The following is a 26,089-nucleotide window of genomic DNA, read 5'->3' on the forward strand; positions in this document are numbered from 1 at the left end:
TTTAAAACCTCTTAAAAATTGAGGACCCCAAAGAGCTTTCATGGGTTTTTTTAATCAATATATAGCATTTAAAATCAATATTTAACATTTATAAATTAAAACTGAGAAAATTAAAAAAATATATTTAATTCACTAAAAAACAATACAGCTGTAGTTCTGTTAATGCAAATAAGGTATTCTTGTGAAAAATATGTTTTTCTGAAACAAAAATGTTTAGTGATAAGAGTAGCACTGTTTTACATTTTTATAAATCTCTTTTAATGTCTGACTTAATTGAAACAGCTGGATTCCCATATCTGCTTCTGCATTCAACCTGCCATGGTATGTTTTCTCAGTTGAAGTACATGCAGAAAATGTGTCCTCACACCAATATGTACTCGGAAAAGGGTGAGAGCTTCTGGGACCCCTGAAAGTTTCTTGGTGACTGTCAGAGGTCTTGGGACCCATACTGTGAGAACCGCTACTTTAAAATAATGTCACAAGTGTTACATCATAATTCACATGCACCTAGTGAAATGGGAGTACAGTTTTTGCAGTATGTTTGTTTTGATGTTGTCTGCCTTTGATTTTAGCTTCATGTAATATGGAAGACTTATTCCTTAACTCTTGGATGTGTAATGAGGTTTATGACAAAATTATAATGTTAACCTGAAAACAAGTAAAATTACATGGTATTTTAGAATATAAGTTTCAAGAGGATAGAAATTGTGAACAAAATTTTCTCTTTTAGAAAAATCAATAGAAATGAAGTTCAAGTATTTTATAATTAATTTAAAAAAGTAGTTGTAATGATACCAAAGATTTCTAAACTTCAGGAATTTTTTTTTCCGATAAATCCTTTAAAATAATCTAGATCTGTCCATCTTTTTCAGTTCTTTCCAGCTTCCCTCTTCCCTCTCTTATTTCTCTTTCACTTTCATCCTCCTCTAACTGATTCACTCAATATTTATTGGGCTCTTTATCAGTAAGCACCAACTTCTGTAACTTCTGTAAGAGATGGAAATGTACACTCATTCAAACACAATGAAACTTTCTTTCTCGCTTCATCCAATTACCGTGTTTCTGTTGGGGGAGGGACTGTGCATTGCGAAGCTGCCCAGACAAGGAAATTGCAGTTACTGCCGTGTTTAAGAATATGGAGAACTAGGAAGCTGCTTCATAACTGCTGCTCATGGACCACATCATCTGTGCCATGATTTATGTTAGTAAAATGGATGCCTGGCTTTGGCTGTTGACACTCATGAAAATAGGGATTAGACATTGGGCTCTATGCTGCAGAGAAATCAAATTTCTCTTGGACTGATTCTGTAGGTAAAAACAGCAGAGGCAGCCAGAGCAGCCAGTCTGGCCTCTGCCTCACTGTGTTAATTCTGATTCAAAGTCATGCCAGTGTGTCTGTGTGGCAAGAGCTGTATCGTGCACCCCAGTCTAGCTGTCAGGGAGTTCAGGAAGTGAACTTCAACTTTCTAGCTTAGCTATCTAGCTCTCTAACTGGCAGCTTAAAGAACTGTGTATTAAAGAACACAACTGAAGTCGAGTTGAAGCAACCAATCTGCACACAGAACAAATGACTGAAACGAAATGTATTAAAATGGTGATAGCGATTACCTCTGTGTAATTAAATCTACGGCACCTTCTCTTTCCTTTACTGTCTTCATTTCTGTCCTCACCTATGTCAATTTTCATTATTTTGAAAGAGATTTCACCTTTCCCCCCATTGCAAGTATCTGGTTGGTGTAAGAGCACAAGGCCAAAAGTTAGAACCAGTCATTTCTAGACTTGGCTTGTAGTGTGAAGGCTATAGAAATCTCACCCTTGCATAGTTCTCACGGGGATGGGGTCGTCTTGTGAATTGGCTAAGTGAGCCTTTTAGTGAAACTATATGTATGTTAAAATACGGCAGTCTAGACCTTTACCACTTGGTGTGATGCTTTGGGGTTGCTTACTACTAAGCTTGGGCATTATGGTAACCAGAGGGTGTTATGCTGTGGAGGAAGCTAAGATAATTTTATACTTGGTGATTTTCCCTTGGGCATGTCAGAACCAATCACTTTTGTCTCTTCTGCACTGCTGCTTGTTGAGGATTCTATATGGTACATAATGGGAAAAGATAGTTTGATTAATGCTTTGAAGATGCCGAAGTAGTTGGTGGTCTAAGTTATCCTCAACTTAGGGTGAGGTATCTAAACACCACCCTCACTGGGTGGGTGGTATCCCAGTGTTTAAGAGACAGGAAATAGAGGATAGTAAGGTAATGCATCAGAAGTCATGGTGCATGTGATGAAACATGAAAGAGTAGTTTAGGAAGGAAGACATATCCAAACATACTGGAGTCTACAATTCAAATGATTTATTTTAGAGAGTTAGGCACTCAGAGGGTGTAGCAAAAACAAGCCAAATGGCTTCATACTCTGAATCTAAAAGATGAGTTGTTGACAGCCCACTAAAGAATGGGCTTCCAAAGCTGAACTAGGGTGGGTAGACCTAGGGTGGAAAACCAAGGTATTCATGTGTTGTAGACATCATTGAGTATTGGGGAGGGGGTGGGTGGTACAGCAGTCATTTCAGTGCTGGCTCCTTCCTTTGCTTTCCTTGTTTATAGGGGATGAAAATGTCACAGATGACTAAAGATACCAGGTAGAAATGGACAACAGCATATATATATTTTCTACATTCTTTATGATGGCTCAAGTTGCCAAAGGCTAAGAGGGTTTTTTTTTTCTTAACACATTTTTCACCTTGTGAAAATCAGTTTGATGGATTCATTTTATTAACCGCTTAATAAAAATATTTAGACATAATAGCTAGAGTTGGTGAATTACCAGTTACCAGTAATATGAATTAAAAACAAGTGCAACATTCAGGCAAAACAAGTTAATTTAGTTGACACTATTCTGCTTTGTAAAAGTACAGACCAGCTTTTGAAGGGAATGCATTTAGGATTTTTAATGTGGCAATTAAATATGGTTAGGGGGCTATGTAAATTAGCATGTTTTTAACTGCATTTATGGTCATCTTAATCTGATATGGCTGACTTAATTTCATAGTCATTTGAGGATAGTTAATTCTACTTTATAGTTGCTTACCAGGAAATTATGCCTCATGCTGTGTGGTGAGGTTTTGTAAATGAATTTAAAGAAAATTGTTATTGTTGGAAAAAAATTCATTGTTTAAGCACCATCTAAAGTTGCTGCCTCTAAGGGATCATTGCTGCATGGTATTTAAAAAAAAGATTTTAAATGTGTTTTAGATCTTACCACTTTTTGAGTAGAAAGACACAGATGTGTGTATTTAACAAAACAAGAAAACACTTTAAATACCACGTTGGGCCAGTCTGTGTCCACATCTTCTTGAAGTGGTTAGTAATTAATTCCATGGCAAAGATGAGTTTGCAGTTTTTGCAGTAGTATGCCAATGGATAGTAATCTTCTGGCTTGTACATACATATATTTAAAATCCTGCAAAATGTATCTGTAAAAATGTCACATTTGTCTATTGTATTTTTTAAATAAGGATTTTTATCCCAGCTGATCTAGAAAGTTAACTAATTTTCTCATAAATAGTATTGTGTATATGAGAATTCTCCTACAAACTTTCAGTTTTGTGTTACAAAGTGAACATTTAGGGGCACCTGGGAGGCTCAGTTGGTTAAGTGTCTGACTCTTGATTCTGGCTCGGGTCATGATCTCATGGTTGTGAGATCAGGCCTGTGCTGGGCTCTTTCCTGAGCGAGGAGCTGCTTGGGATTCTCTCTATCCCCCTCTCTCTGCCCCTCCCTGACTTGTGTGTGCTGGTACGCTTTCCCTCTCTCTCTCTCTCTCTCTCTCAAAATAAGTAAATAAACATAAAAAAGTGAACATTCTGGATTTTATATCAAATAAGTCATTTTGTAAATGAGCGGAATGAGTCAAATTTATTAGTCTAAAGAGGAATTTGGGTCTATTTAATTTATAGCTGATTATATTTTTATTTAATACTCACCTTTAAGTGTGTGTGTGTGTGTGTGTGTGTGTGCACATGTGAGTACATATGATGTGTGTATCTAAATCTGTAAATTCTGTCTATGTGGTGTCCCATGTGGCTTAATTGTTGTCCTTGGGAGTTTGTTTTTCAAATAATCATTACATACTCATGAAACCAAATATTTTAAGAAATGGAAGATTTTCTAACAGAATTAGATATTTTCAGATAAATATAATTGAAGACCTATTGATATAAAATAAAGAATACTATTAAAGCTTAAATGTGGATTTTAGAAATATGAGGCAAAATGAAAATGAATTACACTGTATGTACGTTCTTTTTGATTAGATAATTGCTTTGGGTATGTTTCAGTCATTCCTCCAAAGGAGAATGATTTGTATTACTAAATACAGATTAAATTTGTCATATAGGTCAAAAATTGAACCCTTACTACCAGTAACATTTCTGTATATCTTATGAAGTGAGTAGAAGTGTTTAAGATTTTTTTGCTTTCTTATTTTTAAACTGCTTTTCTTTTTTGAGTTGAAGTTTCAAAAAATAGTTTTAAGTACACTGGAGGAAATTTATGCAGGTTACTGAAGAAAGCAAGAAAACTTGGAAAAATATTGAGTTACTAATTCTGATGTACAGGGGTTCTATAAAGTAAGTAATGCTGCTCAGTTGTACAATTTACGTTGGGTTTTGAAAAGAAATAGCACTTTGTCTATGTACGGTACCTCTGGCAAAAGACTCAGTATATACTTACACTTTACATTCTTTATTTTCATAGTTAATTTATGAAAAGAAACCATTTCACCAAACTTATTTTATGTATTAGTATTGTCACCTGCATTATGTATGTTTAAATTTTTAATATGTTTCATTTTTATTTTTTAAAAATTCCACGTTTATTGTAGAAAATAGAATGTTAACATGACAATACTTAATTTCACCTTTTAAAGGCAACCAGTGTTACTTATATTTAATACGAAGTATCATGTTTATTAGAATACATTCATGAAACATTCATAATATGTTTTCTATTGATGATGGTGCTGAAGATTCACTCCAGGAAAACAAGTTATTATTGTGTTTCCCAAGTGGTCTCTTTCTCGGCCTCTCATTTCCTCTTTATTCTCTCATAGTTTGTTATAGTACCTATACAGTTTTATTGATTCTGTTGAGATCTTTGATACATCTGGAATTTGTTTTGGGGTTTGATACACAGTAGGGATTTAATTTTTGGTCATATGAATGGTATGTCTTCATTTTTCAGAACTTCTTTTGTGTCCTTGGGTAAAATTTTATAGTGTTCTTTATTCATACTTGCACATTTCTTGCACATTAGATTTATTCCTACTTATTCCATAGATTTTTATGGCTATGTTTCTTTTTTTTTTTTTTTTTTTAATTTTTTTTTTTTTTCAACATTTTTTATTTATTTTTGGGACAGAGAGAGACAGAGCATGAACGGGGGAGGGGCAGAGAGAGAGGGAGACACAGAATCGGAAACAGGCTCCAGGCTCCGAGCCATCAGCCCAGAGCCTGACGCGGGGCTCGAACTCACGGACCGCGAGATCGTGACCTGGCTGAAGTCGGACGCTTAACCGACTGCGCCACCCAGGCGCCCCTATGGCTATGTTTCAAAAGATCTTTTTTCCCAGTAAAATTTGCAATTGGTTGCTTCTGTGGATGGAAAGTCATTGATGTTGATCCTGATTCTGGCCACATTTCTGAATGTTCTTACTCATTCTAATACCTTTTCAGTTGATTGTGTCTGTCTTTGTAGGCAGGCACAGACGACACCTTATACTTCTTTTTTTCTTTTCTTCTTCTTTGACTAAAACCTCCATTCTGCTCCCTGTTGACCTTTGTGGGAACTCTTTACTATTTACCATTAAAAATAATATTTCCTTTGGCTCCTCATATGGAATTAAATAAGTCTTCTTTATTCTCATTTGGTTAAAAGGCTTTTCTGGTTTTTCTTGTTAAATGTTTATCTTAAAGTGGAGTTTAAATTTTGAATACTTGAGCCTTTGCACTAGGCATAGGCATCATTCAAGATAGCAATAGGTGTGTTTTGTATTTTTCTGTTAATATGGTAAATATATTACTCAAGTAGATGTCTTTCAATTCATGTGTCTTGTATTATTGTGAATAACCCTGTTTGGTCATGAGGGGATATTTGTACTATGCGACTGGATTTGTCCAGATTTTATTTGGATATTTATAAATGAGAATCTACAGGGTTTTTGGATGTATTTATGCATTTTTGGAATGAGAGATATTCTGGGCTCATACCTCCATTGCTTATAAATATAAAGCTCTATGCCCTATTCTTAATTTTACGTGCTTCCTAAATAGTACTGTTCTCAACACTCCAATTCATGTCTATCTGTAGTATCTTACCACCTAGGATCCTACCAGAGAACCCTATGTAGGCAGCATTATTTGATATTTCCAATATTTTTCAGATGAAGAGGGGGGAGGGAGGAAGAGGCAAAGGACTATTAAAATTTGTCAATAAAACCAGTGTTTCCTTTTCATAATTAATGTAATATATATAACTGGCTACATTTGTGTATATGGGATCTGTTATTATAAAAATGTGAATAGACTGTTTTTTGATATATTAAGTTGTATAATTTTTTTTTAGTAAATCCTTTTCTCTTAACATATATGTACTTGTACATGTATGCATATGATTTTAATACTCAAATCCCTTTTCCCCTTTAAATTAGATTGACGTTTGTGACATTTACAGTCTTATGTCTGAGAATAGAGCAAAGCTACAAAGAAGACTCAAATACTTATTTTTTGAGTTCTAAGTAGGCTGCTGAAATTTACAGTTGATGCAAAAGTCTTGAAATCCCAAATGTCTGAGTTGAAGAAGCTGGCACTGTGTAAGATAGAAAGGGTCTTGAGTTTTTAAAGTACAGCTCTGAAGATACCAGTACATAATTTTTAAAATTTTTTTAAAAAATTTAAGCAATAGATTAGAATTCAATTAGCTAAAAAGTGAGATGATCTCATTTACATGTTAACTAACTGTTTCTTGGCCAGAAGGAAGAGTTGCATTAGAAACAAGAATCCATACACTTGGCAGTCCTATACCCTACCCTCCTCTCCTCTTCAGTTGAGACCTGGGATGATGATAGGAATTCCCTTTAGGTGAAGGTTTGAACAGGGGAGATTGGTGCTTCACTGTCTAGGTGAAAGCCAGGCAGATGGCAAGACTTCTATAAAAGTGTGCATGGTCCTATATGACTATGGTGTGGTAGTAGCAGCATTGGAACCTCCTGCCTCTTCTGGAACTTTGAGAAGCAACAATCTCACGGATGTATCCTACACTAGAGTGACATGAGTTCAGTAAGGTAGAGATGTTTATGGGAGGTGTCTGGAGACAAAGAACAGGAAAGTTGGTTGACAGACCAGTGCTTGAAAATAGCTCTCAGTTATGATGAGGGGACACAGTCCAAATGGCACCATGGAGTGCATGATTAGAGGCCAACCATAGATAATTACTTCACCAAAAACCAGATTGTCCAAATGCTGAGACATGGAAGGTGCCAGAGCAGGGCACTGCAGGTTTGATGCCTCCTACTGGTACCATATGACTGTTGTGTGAACTGCCTCTCAACACGTAACCCTTACCTCAGGGAGAAGAAAGATGTTGAGTCGTGAAATTGTGAATTGAAGTTAAACAGGATTACTGAGAAACCCAGATGTGACCAAGTTTATCTAGAAATGCCTAGATTATGTTTTCTGATATTAGGTGGAGCAGGAGCTTGAGAGATACATGATAAACTCCATAGTAGGAAACGGAAATTTTATGTTAAATTTCTGAATTTTTATTTTATGAAATAATACATATGCAATATCAACAATATACTTTAGGACCAAGGGGCTATTGAAATGTGGTTGAGGGGATGCTAATGGATCCCTGAAGCCCTTTTAGTGGGTCTGTGAGGACAACACTCTGTACAATAATCCTAAGAATTTATTTGCCTTCTTTACTCTCATTTTTTCCTGAGTGTACAGTGTACTTGTAAAGAGACAACAGGACATGTGACTTAACGACAGATGAATTCGAAAGCAGAATTGAAAATCCAGTTGTTTCTATGCCAGACATGAAGGAGATTTGCAAAAAAAGTAGAACAATGCTACTCTTAAGTATTTTGGGGAAAATAGAATTATTTTAAACAAAAATTTATTTTTGTTAACTTGTAATGGTTGTGTTATTATTTTAAAGTGAATTAACAAATTTTAAGTTATGAATTTTAGTTTTTAATGTGGCATAAATTCATATATACAATTCACATAAAGAAGAGGTTTTGGGATCTTTACTGCATTTTAGAAATGTTAGGGAGTCCTATGGCCAAGTTTGAGAACTATTGGCTCAGACTCATTCGAGCCAGCCACTGGATTGGAGGTTGGAAAGTAAAGAGTGTGGAGATTGAAATCTGACTAGTATCTAAATAGCATTGTGTATTTTTTTTCAAGTTTTCTGAATCTTACTTTCCTTGTTTATAAAATGGGACAATAATGTTTAATTTTCAAGAAATTGTGAGGAATATATACACACATATACACACACATATACACACTGATCACTCTAATATGCTCTTCCTGTTAAGTGCTTGACACTTGTTGGATAGACAAATGTTAGATATTTTTGTTTCAGATATCATCAGGGACCTTTATGTGGAAATAGCCCATAGTTTTCTTTTCTACTTACTCTGTCTTTTGAAACCCATTCAAAAGTTAGAAAAAAGTTGAGACTATTAATTTTTTTTCCTTTGAGAAAATGAAGAAATTTGTAGATAAAGATATATAGACACAGTTGCATGAACCTGTGTTTGCCTAGCACTTTTTGAGCCAGTGATTCTCAAAACAGAAAAGTATTCAGAATCATAGAGATTCACAAAAGTATTCTGTTTCCCTATATATATATATATATAATATATATATGTATACGTATATATATATACACGTATATGTATATATATACATATACGTGTATATATATATACGTGTATATATATTATATATATATGTGTATATATATGTGTGTATATATATATACGTGTATATATACGTATATATATTATATATACGTGTATATATATATACGTGTATATATACGTATATATATTATATATGTGTATATATATATACATATATATATATACATACATATATATACACGTATATATATACCATATATTTTTAATTCTTTACTCTGCATCTTCTCCGCTGACTGGCATGTCCAGATTTTTGTCACCTCTGTACTATGTATATGGTTGGTTGTTTTCACTTCTCCCATAGCCTGTCAAGCATCACCCTTCAAGTAGGCTCTTTTATGCCTCAGGTGTGTGTGCTTGATTCCAAACCTCTAGCTGAGTGACTGCATTTATACTTATTACTCATAAGTCTTCATATTATGAATACATTTATTGCCTTAGTGAGAAACAGACTGATAGAAAACAATACTTTAAAAAAAGAAACAGGGGCACCTGGGTGGCTCAGTCTGTTGAGCGTCCGACTTAGGCTCAGGTCATGATCTCACAGCTTGTGAGTTCGGGCCCCACATTGGGCTCTGTGCTGACAGCTCAGAGCTTGAAGCCTGCTTCAGTTTCTGTGCCTCCCTCTCTCTCTGCCCCAACCCACTCGCATTCTGTCTCTGTCTTTCTCAAAAATAAATAAACATTAAAAAAAATTTTAAAAATCAAAAAAATAAAAAAAGACAAAAAGGAAATATTCTCAAGAACGTGACATATTTCAGTAGGTGAACATCATTTCTCTGAAGAATTGAAGCCTAATCAGATTTGTTTTTATACTAATAGATCAAATAAAGTATATTGAGGCAATGTAGTAGCTGTCTTGAAATACACAGGCCAAAAAAAATTGAAAGTGATATTTATTGGATATACAGTACAACATGGATGAAATTGAGATGGATTGCATTTATTCATTTCAAAAGTATGGTTTGAAATTTAACACAACAATGAAATAAGTTGGTAATGAGAAAGAACAGTGAGTAGAAGATTTTCTTTTTGCAAGCTCATTGTACTATAGCCACTCATTTAGCAATTTTTATCTGTGGTACCCATTTGGAATTTGCATAGGTCAGAAGGAGTACGTTTGTTATTATTAATTTTTTTTTTTTTTTTTTTGCCAGGATTGGGAGCAGAACTTGATGACAAAATGATCTTGGTGATAAATTGCTCCTATTGCTGGTTATCTTGAATTGGGAGTTATCTACAGTGCAGTATAAGAAAAAAAAGATTCCACCCCTATTCATTTTGATTTAATGGGTTGGTGTTGAATGCAACATACCATCTTTTTCCCCCGTGTACATTCAGTAGTGAATTGAGCAAAAAATGTATTAAGTAAGCTTTTTAGTTTTACATCAAAATCAATACCAGACTGTTATTGCAAATTTTAACATCATGATTTCCTCATCATTTTGTGTGGTACTTTCATCTCTTCCAGTATAAAGGTTGGCCGTCTAACCTAGCAATATTAAGTATAATGGCTGAAAATGCGTAGTCAGGTTTTCACCTGACCCTTCACCCCCAACAATTACAGTGTTCATTATTCTGTTCTCAATAAACAGAAACTGAGGAAATTAATAAAATTAAAAAATAGATCAAAGGTGTAAGAGGTGAAGATCCTCATGGTGCCTGTGAACAAACTAATACACGTTTTGGATGATTTTTGGAAAGGTGTTAAATTCTCTTTTCATTTACTCTTAAATATTCTGTAGAAAGGAAATGTCAGAGTTGTTCTATGGTGACATACAGCTGAAATCTCCTAATCACTTAGCCACTTTAGACAAAATCTGTCATTGCGAGTGTGATTACTTACACAGAATAATCGTGTAAGATTCAGGTAATTAGTAAACACCTAGATCCTCCTGTTGGTAGGAGGAATATTGTCCCCATGTAATGTATTGAGCACCTAGTGTGTATTGCTCTAAGCTCTGGGGATGCTAAGAAGACCCTGCCCTCAAGGAGTTCATTACCTAATAATGTATTATTATTTTTTTTAATGTTTTTTTTTTTTTTTAAGAGAGAGAGAGAGAGAGAGAGAGAGGAAGGGAGGGAGGGGAGAGAGAGGGTGACAGAGGATCCAAAGTGGGCTCCACCCTGACAGCAGCAAGCGAGCCAATGTTGGCCTCAAACTCATGAACCCTGAGACCATGACCTGAGCTAAGGTCACACGCTCAATCGACTGAGCCACCCAGGCTCCCCATTACCTAATAATTTTTAATAATATATTGCATTAATAATTACAAAATGGTGATAAGTCCACCAGTGTAACTATATGAAAATTTAATGATTTGGGATATATTTTATTTTAATAATTGGCATCAGGATTCCTCTTACATAGGGAACATCTTTGAATAAAGAATGAGTTCACATGGAGTAGATGAGAGGCATCATACTGGAGGGGGGGATAGTGTAGGGACTCTTCTGGATCAGAGATAAGGGGTATTCATTTTGATATGGACAGGGAGAGGGCCTCTGTGGGATGTGGCTAGAATGCTGGGTTGGGAGAGTGGAGTGTCTGACCCTGTCTTTCCCTGTCCTGGCACTCCTTCTGTCACCCTCAGCGGCTATTCGAGTTCCTCTTCCCCTTTATCTAGGGATCCCACTCTACTTCTCCCCCTTGTACCACACAGCCGTGCTTCTGCACACATTCTTAGTTAAAGCCTATATAGCAGTTTATCTGTAGTGTTTTAACACCTACACAGTTAAGGCTCTTAGGGCTGCATGAAAGCCAAGACATTATTTGCTTTCCTAAAGCTTAGTGAGAAAAACTGATTTTTAACATTTGAAATTAAAAGACACCTGTTGTAAATTAAGTGGCTGCATTTGTTGGATTTTGGCTCAAAATTCTTTAAAAAGTGTTTTGTTCTTTAACGTATGTTCTGTCTCACTTGCCTATATAATTCCTGAAGAGAAGGAATAATGTTTCTTGCGGTTTCATTACCACTCCTATACCTAACATAGCAGCCGCCCAACACAGGTGCTCATACATATTTGTCAAATAATTTGTTGCTATTAGTATTAGCGATTAATCTTTAATTTTTCCCCTCAAATTTCAGAGAAAAGTAGAATTGAGAGAATAATTCCATGTTCTGACTCTAGTAATTAGGACTCTGGGAGACTCCTCTGTTTTGATAATGTGATTGTAGCTTAAAAACCATTCTTTTCCTTATGGCACACTACTAAAATTGCAGGAAAACTATCTGGAAATAAAAGGGCCTCTGTGTTCTGCATGCAAGCCCAAGCTTATAAAGTATTAACTAGTATACACAGAACTCAGTCTCCTTGGGAAGAAAATGAATACTTGAAAGGATTTTTGATGAAGAAAAGATTTCTTTGCTAGTTTAAATTTATTCAAGGAAGATCATTAGGAGTTTATGATATGTACACATAAGGGCAGAAGAAGAAATATTCCTTGTTCAGATATCAGAGCTTTCGGATGGCAGAGTCAGTTTGTAAGTAATGGCAGAGGTTCATTTTTTTTCCAAGAACATCTAGGTCCAATGGAGCATAGTTTAAGGCTCTCTTAACAGTTTCTGAAGGCCATTTCTTAATTTTGGTTCTGTTAATGAGACGAATAATGCCATTTGGGCATCTTGAGAAAAAATACTATGGACACAATTTACCTTATTCATAGGGCAGATTCCTAATCACTATTTGCTATTAGAAGAAATTTTGCAAAATTTCTCTATTTTACTTAGATTTAAAATGGCATTGTTTGGTTTCTAACATAGTAAAATAAGGAAGCAGATGGGATTAGAGTCCAGTTTGATGACTTGCTCACTGGCTTGCTGCTTCTGAGAAAGCTCGAGTGCCACCTGTGTTTTACAGAAATTTAGCATTGAACTGAACGTGACCTAGTGGGGAAGGTACATACAGATATTTTATCATAATAAACGCTTTAATAGAATTTATAAGCAAATGTTGTGGGAGAGATAAAAGTTGAATTTATGAGAGGAGAGTTAGGGGAAATGCCCCAGGTGACCCCAAAAAGCAGGGATGCCTTTACTTTGTCGTGCTCACCCCCGTTTTAGGATCCAAAACTTTGCCCCCATCTTCCAGTGTACCTCCTTGCTCCTCAGCCTCCCTCAACTGCCTTGGGTCTCAGACTATTAGGAAATAGAAAGATGGTAGAGAAACTCCAATTTCCTGCCCTAAACCTACCCATGCTTTGGCCTCTTTCCTTCCTCTCTAGGAGAAGGAGGATCTTTCGTTCCTCTTTGAGGCTTGTCCTTGTGCTCCGGGCCCATTTCTCTCCAAAGGCTCTGAAACCAGTGCCACCCATTTAGCTCTTTAATCATTGATACCTTCAATCTCTACCTCCAGGTGCTTTTCTTTCAAACCCTAAAGGCTTGCGTCATCCATCAAAAGAAGCCACTTTCTTCCCCTGGCTCTGATCCTTTCTAATTGCCTTCAGAGCTTAGTTGCTTTACAAGGCTAGTCTCATGCTGGCATTTACTTCCATATTCTTCAACCCATTGCTGCCTGGATAACCTCAGATATCTCAGGCCCATCATCTTCAAAACTGAACTCACGATCTACTTTCCCGAGCCTGCCCTCCTGCCTGCGTTCCCTCTCGGAGTTCACCGAGTCACCTGAGTGGAGACCTGGAGTCACCCTACGCTCCCTTCATTCCCTCCCTTCCCCTTCTTCCTTCTTCACTGTCATCACTAACATTTAGTGTCACAGTGAAAGTTACCAGCATCTCCACGAGTGAGGCACTCTTGTGCCTCTTTTACCGTGGTCGATACTCAAGTGCAGCGTCAGTCCCACAAATCGAAGTGGGACTTCAAATCCCGGCGTCAGACCGGAGCCCACAGTCTGAAACAGCAGTGTACCACAGTTTATCATCTAAACCATCACCAAGTACTGTCACTTCTGCTTTTAAATCTGTTGAGTCCATGTGCTTTGTTCCATTCCCACACCACCAATGTAGTTCAGACTCTTGTCCACAGTTCACTGGACTATTGTGGGAACTATTTTCCTGCTCTCAGCTTCTCCTGTGGCTTTCATTTTATCTATCCATATCTACTTTCAGAGCAATCTTTTAAAATGACTTTAGTAAATGTGTAATTCTAACACTTAAAATGCTCAATGGCCTCATAAATCTAAGGTAAGTTCAGACCTCTTCCTGTAGCATGTGGAAAGTTCTGTCCTCTTCCTTGCCTTGTTTAGCCCTTTTTTCAGTTGCTGGAGAAAAATGTAGTTGCTACATTGATCACGTAGCTGGCTCAAATATGTGGGTCAGTTTGTATATTAAATAACAGACTCAGGAGTTAACAGATGTTCAGAAGTTTCTCTTAGCCCGTTTCCTCTTCTGCTCTGGTCAGGTCTCCCTTGAAGTAGTCCAGGACAGGGCTTAGGGTTCGAAGTCAGCCATGAGTTCAGTTCCTGACCTTTCTGATTTCTGTAATCCTCAGTATTTCCATTATCTGATGATTATAATTCATTCCAACCTTATTAGGATTTAGTTCAGGAGACCTGCAAATCTCTTACTACATTTGTTAGTTCTTATTGGTAGGTTAGTTCATTTGGCTTTGATTATTGAAATATGGCGATTGCAAGGAATTTAGAAGAGACCCATTTGATTAAAACACTGTGTTTCATTATTATAATGTTTATTAACATTAGAATTGAATAACGGACAGTGGTATAATCCGAAGACAAAGAAAATGAGGCGTGAGGGTATGTAGTAGTTGTTTCCAAATATCTGTGGGGATATGGAAGATTAACTTGATTTATTCTATTGGTTCTAGGGGCCATAACCTAGTGGGAATAAATTAAAGAGCCGAGGTAGATTTTTCAGTCAATATAAAGAATTCTATAACAGAACTGCCTTAAAACGACCTGCCCTGTATTGCAGTCATTCCAGTGGAGGCCACAGTTGTCAAGTGGTACATTAGTGCTTTCACTAGAGAGATTCCAACCTGTTAATCATTAGCCAGAACTGCTGCCAGTTAATCTCCATGGTGCCACCCATCTCTGATGTGCTATGAGTCAACTCCATTTTTGTACAACGTATTATTTCCCAGCCTATTCCACGTAGGCCATTTACAGATCATAATTTCTGTGGTAACCAATGCCTGTAATAAGTTGCAGTCCTCAAATAATCAAGATCCATACCTTATTTCTCCTTCTGTAGTTGTTTGATGTCTTTTATATTTCCCCAAAGTGTTAAATCTGGCCTTTAGGAATCAACATCCTCTAAACCCCAGGAGACAGTCTAATGTTGTCGGCAACATGGGGATTATTGCAAACAGCTGCTCATTGCAGAGTGGTGGGTAGCAAACTGTGCCTCAGGTGACTAACATAAAATGAATCTAAGTGCAATGAGCTCTCATGAAGCAAAACTAAAACAGTATGCAATAAGATTACATCTACTTGACAGTTTTACCTGACCTCAAATTACTAATATTACACATTTAGCAATATCAGACTTGTCTAGGGCTTATAAAGGATTGATTGACTCATAAAGTCTGGATTACATTCTATGTGATCTTACATGAAATTTCTAATTTTCATACTAAGTATTTATGCGCAAGGAAAATTCTAGGAGAAAACAATAAATGTAGAATACTCAGGGTTTATCTTTACTACTGCTTCTGCACTCATCAGTTTTACTCGTATTCATAGTCCTGGGTTTGTGGTACTCAAATTTTATTTTGCCTCATTTTCTCATCCAAAACTTTATTGTGTGGCTTCTTCCTGATGCTACCACCCTCAGGTAGCACTTCATTTTTAGAACGTTGAATTAATCTCTAAAGTGTCTTATTTATTTATTTCTCCATGATCCTACTCATTCTTCCTAAAGTGACAGCTATCTACTTATATTAATTCAGTTGTATCATCCCATGACTTATTTAAAAAAAAATTTTTTTAATGTTTATTTATTTACTTTTGAGAGAGAGCAAGCACACAAGTTGGGGAGGGACAGAGAGACAGGGGGAGACACAGAATCCGAAGCAGGCTCCAGGCTCTGAGCTGTCAGCACAGAGCCCGATGTGAGGCTTGAACCCACAAACCGTGAGGTCATGACCTGAGTCGGAGTCAGACGCCTAACTGACTGAGCCATCCAGGTGCCCTCCCATGCCTTATTTTAGATAATGTATGTATTAATAGTAGACTTTTAAACAGAGAGCATTTATCCAGTTCTACTGGTGGATGTTAGACTGTCAAAGGTAAAATTTAGAGAAAATAGGAAACCTGTGTTCACATCAAAATAGTCTGCACATGTTCAGACCATGTACAGTTACCCTTCTTTTCTTCTGTCTTCTGGAGACATTTTTAATCTGCTTGCTCTATACCCTGGCACAGTTCTACACATTGAGAATATGCTGAAGGCAGGGGAAAGAAGGAAAGATCTGTGTGTGGTGATAGAGAAAAACAGGAATGTGGGCTGAGGCAACAGTTTAGTTATGGCGGACAGGAGGGAAAGTCTCTCTTAACTGACACACTGAAACTGAAGGGAGTAAAGGAATCAACCTTATAAAAAATGAAGAGAAGAGTGTACTCCACAGAGTGAACAGTATATGTCAAGACCCTGGGGCAGCAAAAAGTTTGGCATGTTGCAAGATCTGGAAGGAGACCAGTGTGGCTGGAGATTTGTTTGGGCAAAGTTGGACAAGATGAGTTTGGAGGTGTTGTTAGAGGCCATGTCATTTAATAGGGTAGATAAAGTCTTTGAGAGAGATCTTAAGTAAAGTGGCATTCAACTTATAGTTTGATAAAGATTCTTTGACTACTCTATGATAAATAAATTAGATGAGGTAAGAATGGAAATAATATATTTAGAAGTCTAGGAGAGAAACTGGATTACTGTGGGGATAGAAAAAAAATGGAGAGAAGTGGATGGATTGAAATACTTCTTTGGAGGTAGATTCACAGACATTTTGGTTGGATTGGATGTAATAACAGAGGGGGAGAGAGGAAACCCGAATGGTGACTGGTTTTCTGGTTTGATAAATAAGTGGATGGTTGCACTATGTAATGAGATGGTGACGTTCCCCCACCTAACAAAAGAAGAAGATAACGCTTGAAGAGGTTAAGTAATTTCCCCAAGGTCGTGTCACCTCTTTCTCTATTCTGTTTTCATTTTAAGCAGACACCTATACTATGAAATTATTTGTGTGGGAAATAAATTCCTAGACTATGAAATTACTTGCGTGGGAAATATATTCTTATTTTGTGTTGTGTCCCAGCACTTACATCACTTATATTGAGGGCTGGCATTCATATCATTCACTCATTTATCCAAGAGATAATGAATTCTTTTTTTTTTTTTTAAATTTTTTTTTTTTCAACGTTTTTTATTTATTTTTGGGACAGAGAGAGAGACAGAGCATGAACGGGGGAGGGGCAGAGAGAGAGGGAGACACAGAATCGGAAACAGGCTACAGGCTCCGAGCCATCAGCCCAGAGCCTGACGCGGGGCTCGAACTCACGGACCGCGAGATCGTGACCTGGCTGAAGTCGGACGCTTAACCGACTGCGCCACCCAGGCGCCCCAAGATAATGAATTCTTTAAATATCACGGGGTACAGAAAAGTGATACAGAGAAATGGTCCCTGTCTTGCTGATAGTGGGGAAGGTAGACCATTAAACTATATAGCTCGGTATGAGACTGCTTTAGGAAAGCACTGGGTATGAAGGAAGGCAGGAAAATCTTCTCACTGAAGGACATGTCTTGTCTCAGCTGAATGTTGAAAGCTGAGAAGAAGACATGAAGAAAGAAGAGGAAATAGTATCCTATTTCTGTCAGAAGTGACAGCTCATATTTCAAGCAGGGAATCCACAAAGCTCAGAGAACATGTCTTGAAGACATGTGGTTGAAAAATTAAGTTCAGGTGGAGTGGGGAGAGGTAAATCTGTATAGGTAAGCGTGGCATGCTACCTCAAAGTTATTTTAAGGAACTTGGGTGTGATCCTGTGGTAGAAAGAAAGCTATTTATAATTTTAAGAAGGAACATGAAGAACATTGGGGAACCTGAGTGGCTCAGTTGATTGAGCATCCAGCTTCCTCTCAGGTCATGATCTCACAGCTCAAGAGTTTGAGCCCTGCATTGGGCTCTGTGCTGACAGCACACAGCCTGGAGCATGCTTTGGATTTTGTGTCTCCATCTCTCTCTGCCACTCTCCTGCTCATGATCTCTCTCTCTCTCTCTCTCTCTCTCTCTCTCTCTCTCTCTCAAAAATAAATAAATATAAAAAAACAATTAAAAGAAAAAGAAAGAACATGACATGATAAAAGTACTATTGAATTCTTTAAAAAATGTTTATTTATTTTTGAGAGAGAGAGAGACAAACAGAGAGACAGAGACAGAGACAGAGAGTGAGCAGGGGAGGGGCAGAGAGAGTCGGAGACAGAATCCAAAGCAGGCTCCAGGCTCTGAGCTGTCAGCACAGAGCTGGAGGGGGGCTCGAACTCATGAGCCATGAGATCATGACCTGAGTGGAATTCAGGTGCGCAACCAACTGAGCCTCCCAGGCATCCCGATAAAATAACATTTTAGAAAGACCATGGTAACTATCGTGTGGAAAATGGGTTCGAAGGGGGTACAACCACTCAATAAATACTTGATATTATTCTACAAATGTCTTGTATATGTAACAGGCAGTTACAAGGATTTTCAGTTTGGGTTCAAACTATGATTTAAAACCATTACAGTGTGGCATAAACAGGCCTCAGTGTTGTTTTATTCTGTTATCTGAATTTTTAAACAATGTGATTTAGGATATGCATTTTTTAAAATTTGGCTCATTTTTTGTACATCTTTTATGCTAGAATGATATTAAAATTAACTTTTAAAAATCCTGTAAATTTTTAGAGATTTGTATATCTTTTTCTATTAAAAAGGGTGTGGTGACTAACACAAATATTCCTATTAGCGTACCTAGAATTACAGGAAAAGTTAACATATTTAAAATGCTTTTAGACATTATGCTCAAGATGAAAAAGTAAGAGGGATATAAAATTTTATTGCTGTTATAATTACACTTACATGTAATAATGACAGCATTTTTAAGGTATACAAGATAATACCGAGTAGTTTAAATATCAATTTATTATGAATGTAAGTTGTATATGACATTCATTCATTTTATTAATGTATATGTGCAGTAAATATTTTAAAAGCAAATAATACTTTAACATATTTTCAAAACTCCTAATTGCTAATTTATTCCTAAAATAAAACCCCAGAAGGGTCTTATAGGTCAAATCAAACCTCCTTCCAGAATAAATTTATTTCTCTATAATCCAGTATCAAGTTTCTCTTTAACACTGTCTTTTTAAGTGTTTTGATTATTTGAAGTTCTTTCTGAAACACTGAGCTAATCTCTTTCTTTGAAAAATCTGCCTTTTGGTTCCAGCTCTATCCTTTGTGGTTTCAAGGATATGTTTAAATATTTCATACGTTATCAAGACTTATTCATGAAGATTTATGCTGGAGTATTAACCCTGGAAAAGGATTTACTTCAGAGTGTAATAAAATAAAATAGTTATTTAACGCTAGTTCCCTTCTGTGTTTATGTGTACTCAGAAATGTTCAGACAGGACTGAAGTTCTCATTTGGTGTGTACTTGTATATTTTTTTCCTAAACGCTGATTGCAGTTTACATTATAACTCATATATTCATTGTGTTTGCTGCATATTTTCTATTTATCTCCAGTAGAATATAAGTGACAGGTGCCCGAAATGGTGTTTTATACATAGTAGGCTCACAATGAATATTTGTTAAATGAATAAAAATGATTTAAAATCTTTCTCAAAAATCTTCGGATGATCTACGTGAGATTTATTGGCTATTAATCTTGCCACTGGAAGGCTAAGTGATATTAAAGATCATATGGCTAGTTAGTGGAAAAGTCATTTCTATATTCTGATAATTCTGGTTACTCCTGCTGGGAAACCCAGGATGTAATCTCAGAACAAATGTAATACATACTTAAGGACCCTATGTCCCTCATATTCCCTTTGTGTCACTGCCTCACCCGGATGATTTTTATTTCCATAGATTAGTTCTGCCTTTTCAGGAGTGTATGTAAGTTGAGTTATATAGTATATACTCTTGCTGTGTGACTTCTTTCAGTCAACATTCTTTTTTTTTTTTTAATTTTTTAATGTTTATTTACTTTTGAGAGAGAGAGAGAGAGAGACAGAGAGAGAGAGAGAGAGTGTGTGTGAGTGGGGGAGGGGCAGAAAGAGAGGGAGACACAGAATCTGAAGCAGGCTCCAGGCTCTGAGCTGTTAGCACAGAGCCCAATATGGGGCTCCAGCTCACGAACCGTGAAATCATGACCTGAACAGAAGTCAGATGCTTAACCAACTGAGACACCCAGGCGCCCCAATATTCTTTTTTTTAAAACATACCCTTTTTTTTTTTAATGTTCACTTATTTTTGAGAGAGAGAGAACGTGAGCGGGTGAGGGGCAGAGAGAGAGGAAGACTTCTCTCTCTGTCAGCACGGAGCCTGACATGGGGCTTGAACTCACAAGCCGGGAGATCACAACCTGAGCTGAAGTCAGATGCTTAACCGATTGAACCATCCAGGCACCGCTTTCACTCAGTATTCTTTAGATGAAGTTCATCCTGTGTGTGTGTAGCTGAAGTTCAGTTTTATTGCTCTGGAGTCAGATGATTCCACAATTTAGATTTCATTCTGCTGTCAACAGACATTTAGGTTGTTAGTTAGGTTATTTTTTCTGCTACAAATATTCTTTAAATTTTTCTGTACATGTATGAATATCTCTTAGATATCAACCTAGGAGTGGATTTGCAGGGAGATAGAGGATATATATATTCAGATCTAGGAGATGAATCTAAAGATTTTTCTAAAATGTTTGTATTATATTCATATTTTATAATGTGGTGAACATGAAGGATGTATTTTGATGAAATAGGGATCATATGGCTGAAAACATGCCCGGTTTTAAATTTTGAGAAATCTAAATGTATATAATTAATTAATTAATTTGTTTGTCAGCTGTGCTGACAGCTCAGAGCCTGGAGCCTGCTTCAAATTCTGTGTCTGCCTTTCTCTCTGCCCTTTCCAGGTCGTGCTCTGTCTATGTCTGTCTCTCTCAAAGTTAAATAAACATTTAAAAAAGCATTAAAACAAATATGGAACACTTCACAAATTTGTGTGTCATCCTTGCGCAGGGACCATGCTAATCTTCTCTGCATTGTTCCAATTTTAGTCTATGTGCTGCCGAAGCGAGCACTATAATTAATTTATTTTTAAAAACAACTAGAATAATGTCTTTTTTAGTTTTCTTTTAGTCCCAGCATTTCCAATAGTGATGGGTTTTCTTGTTCTTTGTATACTATGAAAAGTGACTCATAGACTTGAAATCTTGAAAAACTTGCAGAGTTTTAGTTCATTTGACATCCAAAATTTTTTTCTTTCTTCTGTACTATTATTTCTTGATTATGTGTAACATATTGCAGGCAATGAATTGTATCTAAAGAATTTTGTATACAGAAGAGTAGTATTAGTGGTGAACATAGGATTGATATCTCTGTGGCAATTATAATTGGCTTCTAATCCCAAATTAGCATTTAGAGGCTAAATGTGTTTCTCACCATGTGTTTTAAAACATAGGCATCTTGTGTAATATGGTTTGAGAATGCTATTTCAGCCTCAGTTACTACCTTAAGTATTTACACAGTGTTTGGAAAGTATTTTAATGTATTGCAGGGGCTAATTACTCAGTTTTCATCAAATTCCTTTACTAATCCAATGTAGGTCCAGATGCAAAAGTTGAGTTGAAGTTTGTAAGTGAGTTTGGGAAAGAAAGCATCACTTCATATCTTTGTTTATTTCATGTTCAGTTTACTTTAATCTAGTTGAGAGTGATGGTGTAATTTGATTACCACTCTTGACTTCTGGTTCTTTCATTCATTCATTATTTCTATAACTTTGGGTAAACTTTTGACTTTATTGAGTCTTTGTTTCTTTATCTTTTAAGTGCGGGCGTGGGACTAAGCTCATCTCTTTTAGAGCTAATTTTTGTGTGTACGTTCTGTATATTAATGTGGGATATTAGATGTGTTTTTAATAAAGCATTGTCCAAATAGACCTCCCTGGTTTTCTTTCTTTTGCCTTGCATGTGGAAGGAAATATTTCAGAGAGAGAATAACTATACTCCACTTGCCAGAGTTTCATAACTGGTGCTAAATGAACCAAGGAAGAGCAAGATCTGCTAAATCATGGCATTGAACTTGGTGTTCTAGGCATTATAATTTCTGATGAATGGTGTCTCCTGAGACTTCTGTAAAATGATACATTCTGACATCCAGTGACCTTTTAAACTAATATTTCTATTATGTAATTCAGTTGCTTCTGTTTCCTGGAGATAATAACATTAGTTTGTACTGAGGTAGATAATGATTGTGTTAGCAATTTCCTTTGTGGTAAGTGTTTTTAAAGTAATTTAGTTTGAAGGAAGAATCGTTTATACAAATAAAATCCAGAGGAACTCACCCGTAGTGTACTATGATTAAAAAAAAAAAAAAGAAAGAAAAAAGAAAGGAAAAAGAAAAAAGAAAAAGAAAAAAAAGAGGTAGTCAGTGACTTCTGGGACAATATTTTTGAGACTCAAGGTAAATAGTCTCATTGATTGATTTTTAGGAAAGCTTGTTGCCAACTGTAACTCTTTTTAAAACACATACACATACAATATTACGGTGAAGGGACAAGACTGGAATTTGTGGACTAGTGCTATTTCTGTCATGAGTGAGTAAGGAATATTAGACACCTGGATTTTGTTTTATCCATAAAACAAAAGTAATACTTCATAAGAGTACATAGTAAATACTAAGTGAGGTGATAATGAGAAGCTTACACTGCAGTACTTGGCATACAGTGGTGCTCAGTAAATAACAGCGATTTTTTTTTTCCCCTTCATGGATGCTGTAAGGTCTTAAATGGCTTCTAAATTATCGAAGACAGTTTAAGTTATGTTAGTCAACTTTTACCATTAAGTGTAGTTATTTTATTCTGATTGTTAGATTACTGTTATATCTGTTAAGTCTTGTTTTACCAAAGTAGTTGATTGCTCAGAACACCTAGTCTCTGTTTATGGCTGATAACAGTTTGCTGTGGGTAGAATGATGAGGATGGGGTGAATGGTTGACCTTTAGTCCTAGATTTTCATCTAAAATATTTACAGTTACAGTACAACAAGGTTATGCTAAGAAGAAAGAAAAGCGTTTGTTTCCTTCTACAGTCTGTGTCTTTCTTTGACCATGCACAACTTCCACCCACCTTTCCCCCATACCCCCTCTTGTACACGGACTTCATCGTTGCCCATAGATCAACATCTCTGCCATGATGTCCTGGACTGCAGAACCTTCCCTCCCCTCCCCCCCTTCCCTTCCCTTCCCTTCCCTTCCCTTCCCTTCCCTTCCCTTCCCTTCCCTTCCCTTCCCTTCCCTTCCCTTCCCTTCCCTTTGCTTCTTGCCTCCTTGAAGTGCTTGTACTGTGCTTCTTGTCTTGTTTCTTTGTCTCACCTTGTTCTCTTTCTCACCTCCTTGCTACTTAGCATAGATACCTCGAATTGTAATATGTCCTTTTATGTGTGTCTTAAGTCTATACCTGGATTATGTGTAGAGGCAGTCTTGCTTATTTTTTTGTGTGTTTCTGATGAAACTTACAGAGTCCTTCGCACAGCAGATTTGTAGTGGATGTTTGTTGGTGTTGTTGTTCATACTCCTGCTGATATTGTTTAAAAAAAAAAATGAAACGCTGACCCTAGATGTATGGTACTTTGGGTAACTAAGGCACTCTAGGTTTGACTAATTTGAAGTCAGACTTGGTTCTTTGAGCTAAATGGTTGATTCATCCCCATTTATATACTTGTTGTTCTGCCCATCCATCCAAATAATTTATTTAATACTTTTATTATTACAAAGCATGTGCTAGAAGCCATGGGAAATAGAAAAAAAAAAACAATTGGTAAGGGATGATTACACTAATTACTGTTATTGCCATTCCTAAATAATTGTTTCGTATCTTCAAATAACTTCAAAAGACTGGCAAATCGGGATTTATTTATGTTTCTAAGTTAAAGTAAATTTTTTAATATAATGTATTACTTTTTATGATTGCTTGCTTTAAAAAATATGGCATTTTCATTTAACTGATAACTGCTGATCCTTGTGGCATCAGTTAGAATTTTAATCCTAATATAAAAATGTTATTGAACCAAGAGAGTACTGCAATATTCCTGAAGACCAAATATTCAAATTTAAATAATAGCAATGTAGGCTTGCTTTTAAGTAACTTGACTAAAATTTAAAGATGGAGTTGAAACAAGATTTGAACAACTAATATTAAATATGTATGATGTGTGCTAACCTGTTTTTGGTACTATTCTCATTTATTTTGTCTACCTCATCGTGCTAGTTTTTGTTGGGTCACTTTGTCTTACCCACTGTAAACGGTATAAAAAAACATGAAGAAATCTGCTGTTGAGAAAGAAAACTTGATTAATAATGTGAACACAAATTGGCTTTTTATAAAAAATTAGTTTAACGGAAGGGTTTGATAAAAGCTTTAAAACACGTGTATTTGATTTTTATTTTCATGGAGATAAGTGAAAAAATTACTTTCATTGAATTAGAGCAAGAGATTATGTAACCACAAAACAGGTAGAAGCAACTATGAATGTATGGATACAAAAAGGAACTAATCTGAAACTGTAGAATTGAAAAATGTTGTCACTGACAGTAAAGCATAACTACAGACAGGATAAAAATCTAGAAAATACACTGTTAGAATTTTTGAGCTGGAAGATATGATCGAGGAATCTATGGATTCCACCAAAATAAAAAATAAGTAAAAATTGAAAAGCATAAAAATATTGCTGAGACTAAAGGGTAGGTTGAGAAGGGCCATCATGACTAAAAGTATCTAAAACATCTTAGGCACATGCTGTCTCCAATTTTTTATCTCCTTTGTCACATTAAAAATAACTTATTAAGATGAGATTATACAAGTATCCTTGAAAACGTTCTTACGTAAAAATTCAAAATTAGGTAAGGACATACTGAGTTACAATGCACAAGTACCTCTTTACTCATTTTAGTCATTCACAGTTCCCACCCTGTCGATACCATCATCCATGTGGTGTGTATCCTTCCAGGCCTTTATTTTTGTGTAAATTTTTCATATCATTACACACCTTTTTAAAAGAATTCACAGTTAAAATTGTGTCTCTTTGTAATTGTGTCTCAAGAATAGATGACTGGAGATGGAAATAGTATGGCATGTAAATTTTAGATTTTGATAGGTACTGACAATGTTGTTCTCCAATAAAATTGCACCTTTTTATGTTCCCACCAATATTGTATGAGAATGGCAATTTCCCCATATTCTCACATAACCGGATGTTATAAAGCTATTAAATTTGTAATTTCATGGGAAGAATATCCTGATTTTTATTTGCATCTCTTAATTTATTAGTGATGTTTGACATCTTTTCAAGTTCTTAGGTTTATTTTTATTTCTTCTGTTAATTGAATGTTTTACCTATCTTTCCTCGGAGTTGTTTTTTATAATACTATATACTATGTAATAGTTATATACTATAACTAACCTTTCCTCTGTTGCATGTGGTATAAATGTTTTCTTATCATCCATTCACCATTCAGCTTTGTTATATTTCCACTCTGTAGACATTTTACCTTTAGTGTTGTACAGTTGAGTTTTTAGAACTCTTCAGGCTTAAAATTTGGTATTCATCCTCAAAATTAACCTTACATAAAGGTGGGCATCGTTTCATCAAATATAGTTTTAAATATCTAAGTTATCCATTAAGAAGAGTGAAGGAAGCTTAAATAAAGCTTTAGTTTCTATCTCTTCTGTAAGAATGCCATTTCTGTCTCCCCTTCTGCTGTGCCCGTGTTAAAGTTTAGATTTCAGAAGAGCATCCGGAAGTGTGAATCTCTGCTGAGCTCATGGCACTTGGCCTGTAACTTGCTCTTGTCTCAGGGTCAAAAGCCCATGAAAGCTGCTTGTCAGGGCTTTGATTAATTATGCAAGAGTGATGGGACTGAAGAAGGAATAGGTGT

The 26,089-nt window shown here is 36.1% G+C and overlaps 1 protein-coding gene and 1 non-coding gene across 14 annotated transcripts in view; one reads left to right on the forward strand and one right to left on the reverse strand.

Annotated features, from left to right (window-relative positions):
• The window catches only part of IMMP2L (inner mitochondrial membrane peptidase subunit 2), an 896,430-nt gene that overhangs the window by 190,736 nt on the left and 679,605 nt on the right, over positions 1-26,089 (forward strand). The window contains exon 6 of one of the 13 annotated variants that reach the window (XM_058724581.1): positions 10,145-10,612. The exons of the other annotated variants lie outside the window; for them this stretch is intronic. Within the exon in view, the coding sequence (XP_058580564.1) occupies positions 10,145-10,163 (19 nt within the window). The 3' untranslated portion in view covers positions 10,164-10,612. Of the gene's footprint in view, positions 1-10,144; positions 10,613-26,089 lie in introns of those variants that run through there. 13 annotated transcript variants of the gene reach the window in all.
• On the reverse strand, positions 21,131-21,237 carry LOC131511170 (U6 spliceosomal RNA). Its single transcript, XR_009261375.1, has one exon. It is a non-coding gene; the product is annotated as a U6 spliceosomal RNA (small nuclear RNA).

This window comes from Neofelis nebulosa, chromosome 4 (assembly GCF_028018385.1).
Source record: "Neofelis nebulosa isolate mNeoNeb1 chromosome 4, mNeoNeb1.pri, whole genome shotgun sequence".
Classification (NCBI taxonomy): domain Eukaryota; kingdom Metazoa; phylum Chordata; class Mammalia; order Carnivora; family Felidae; genus Neofelis; species Neofelis nebulosa.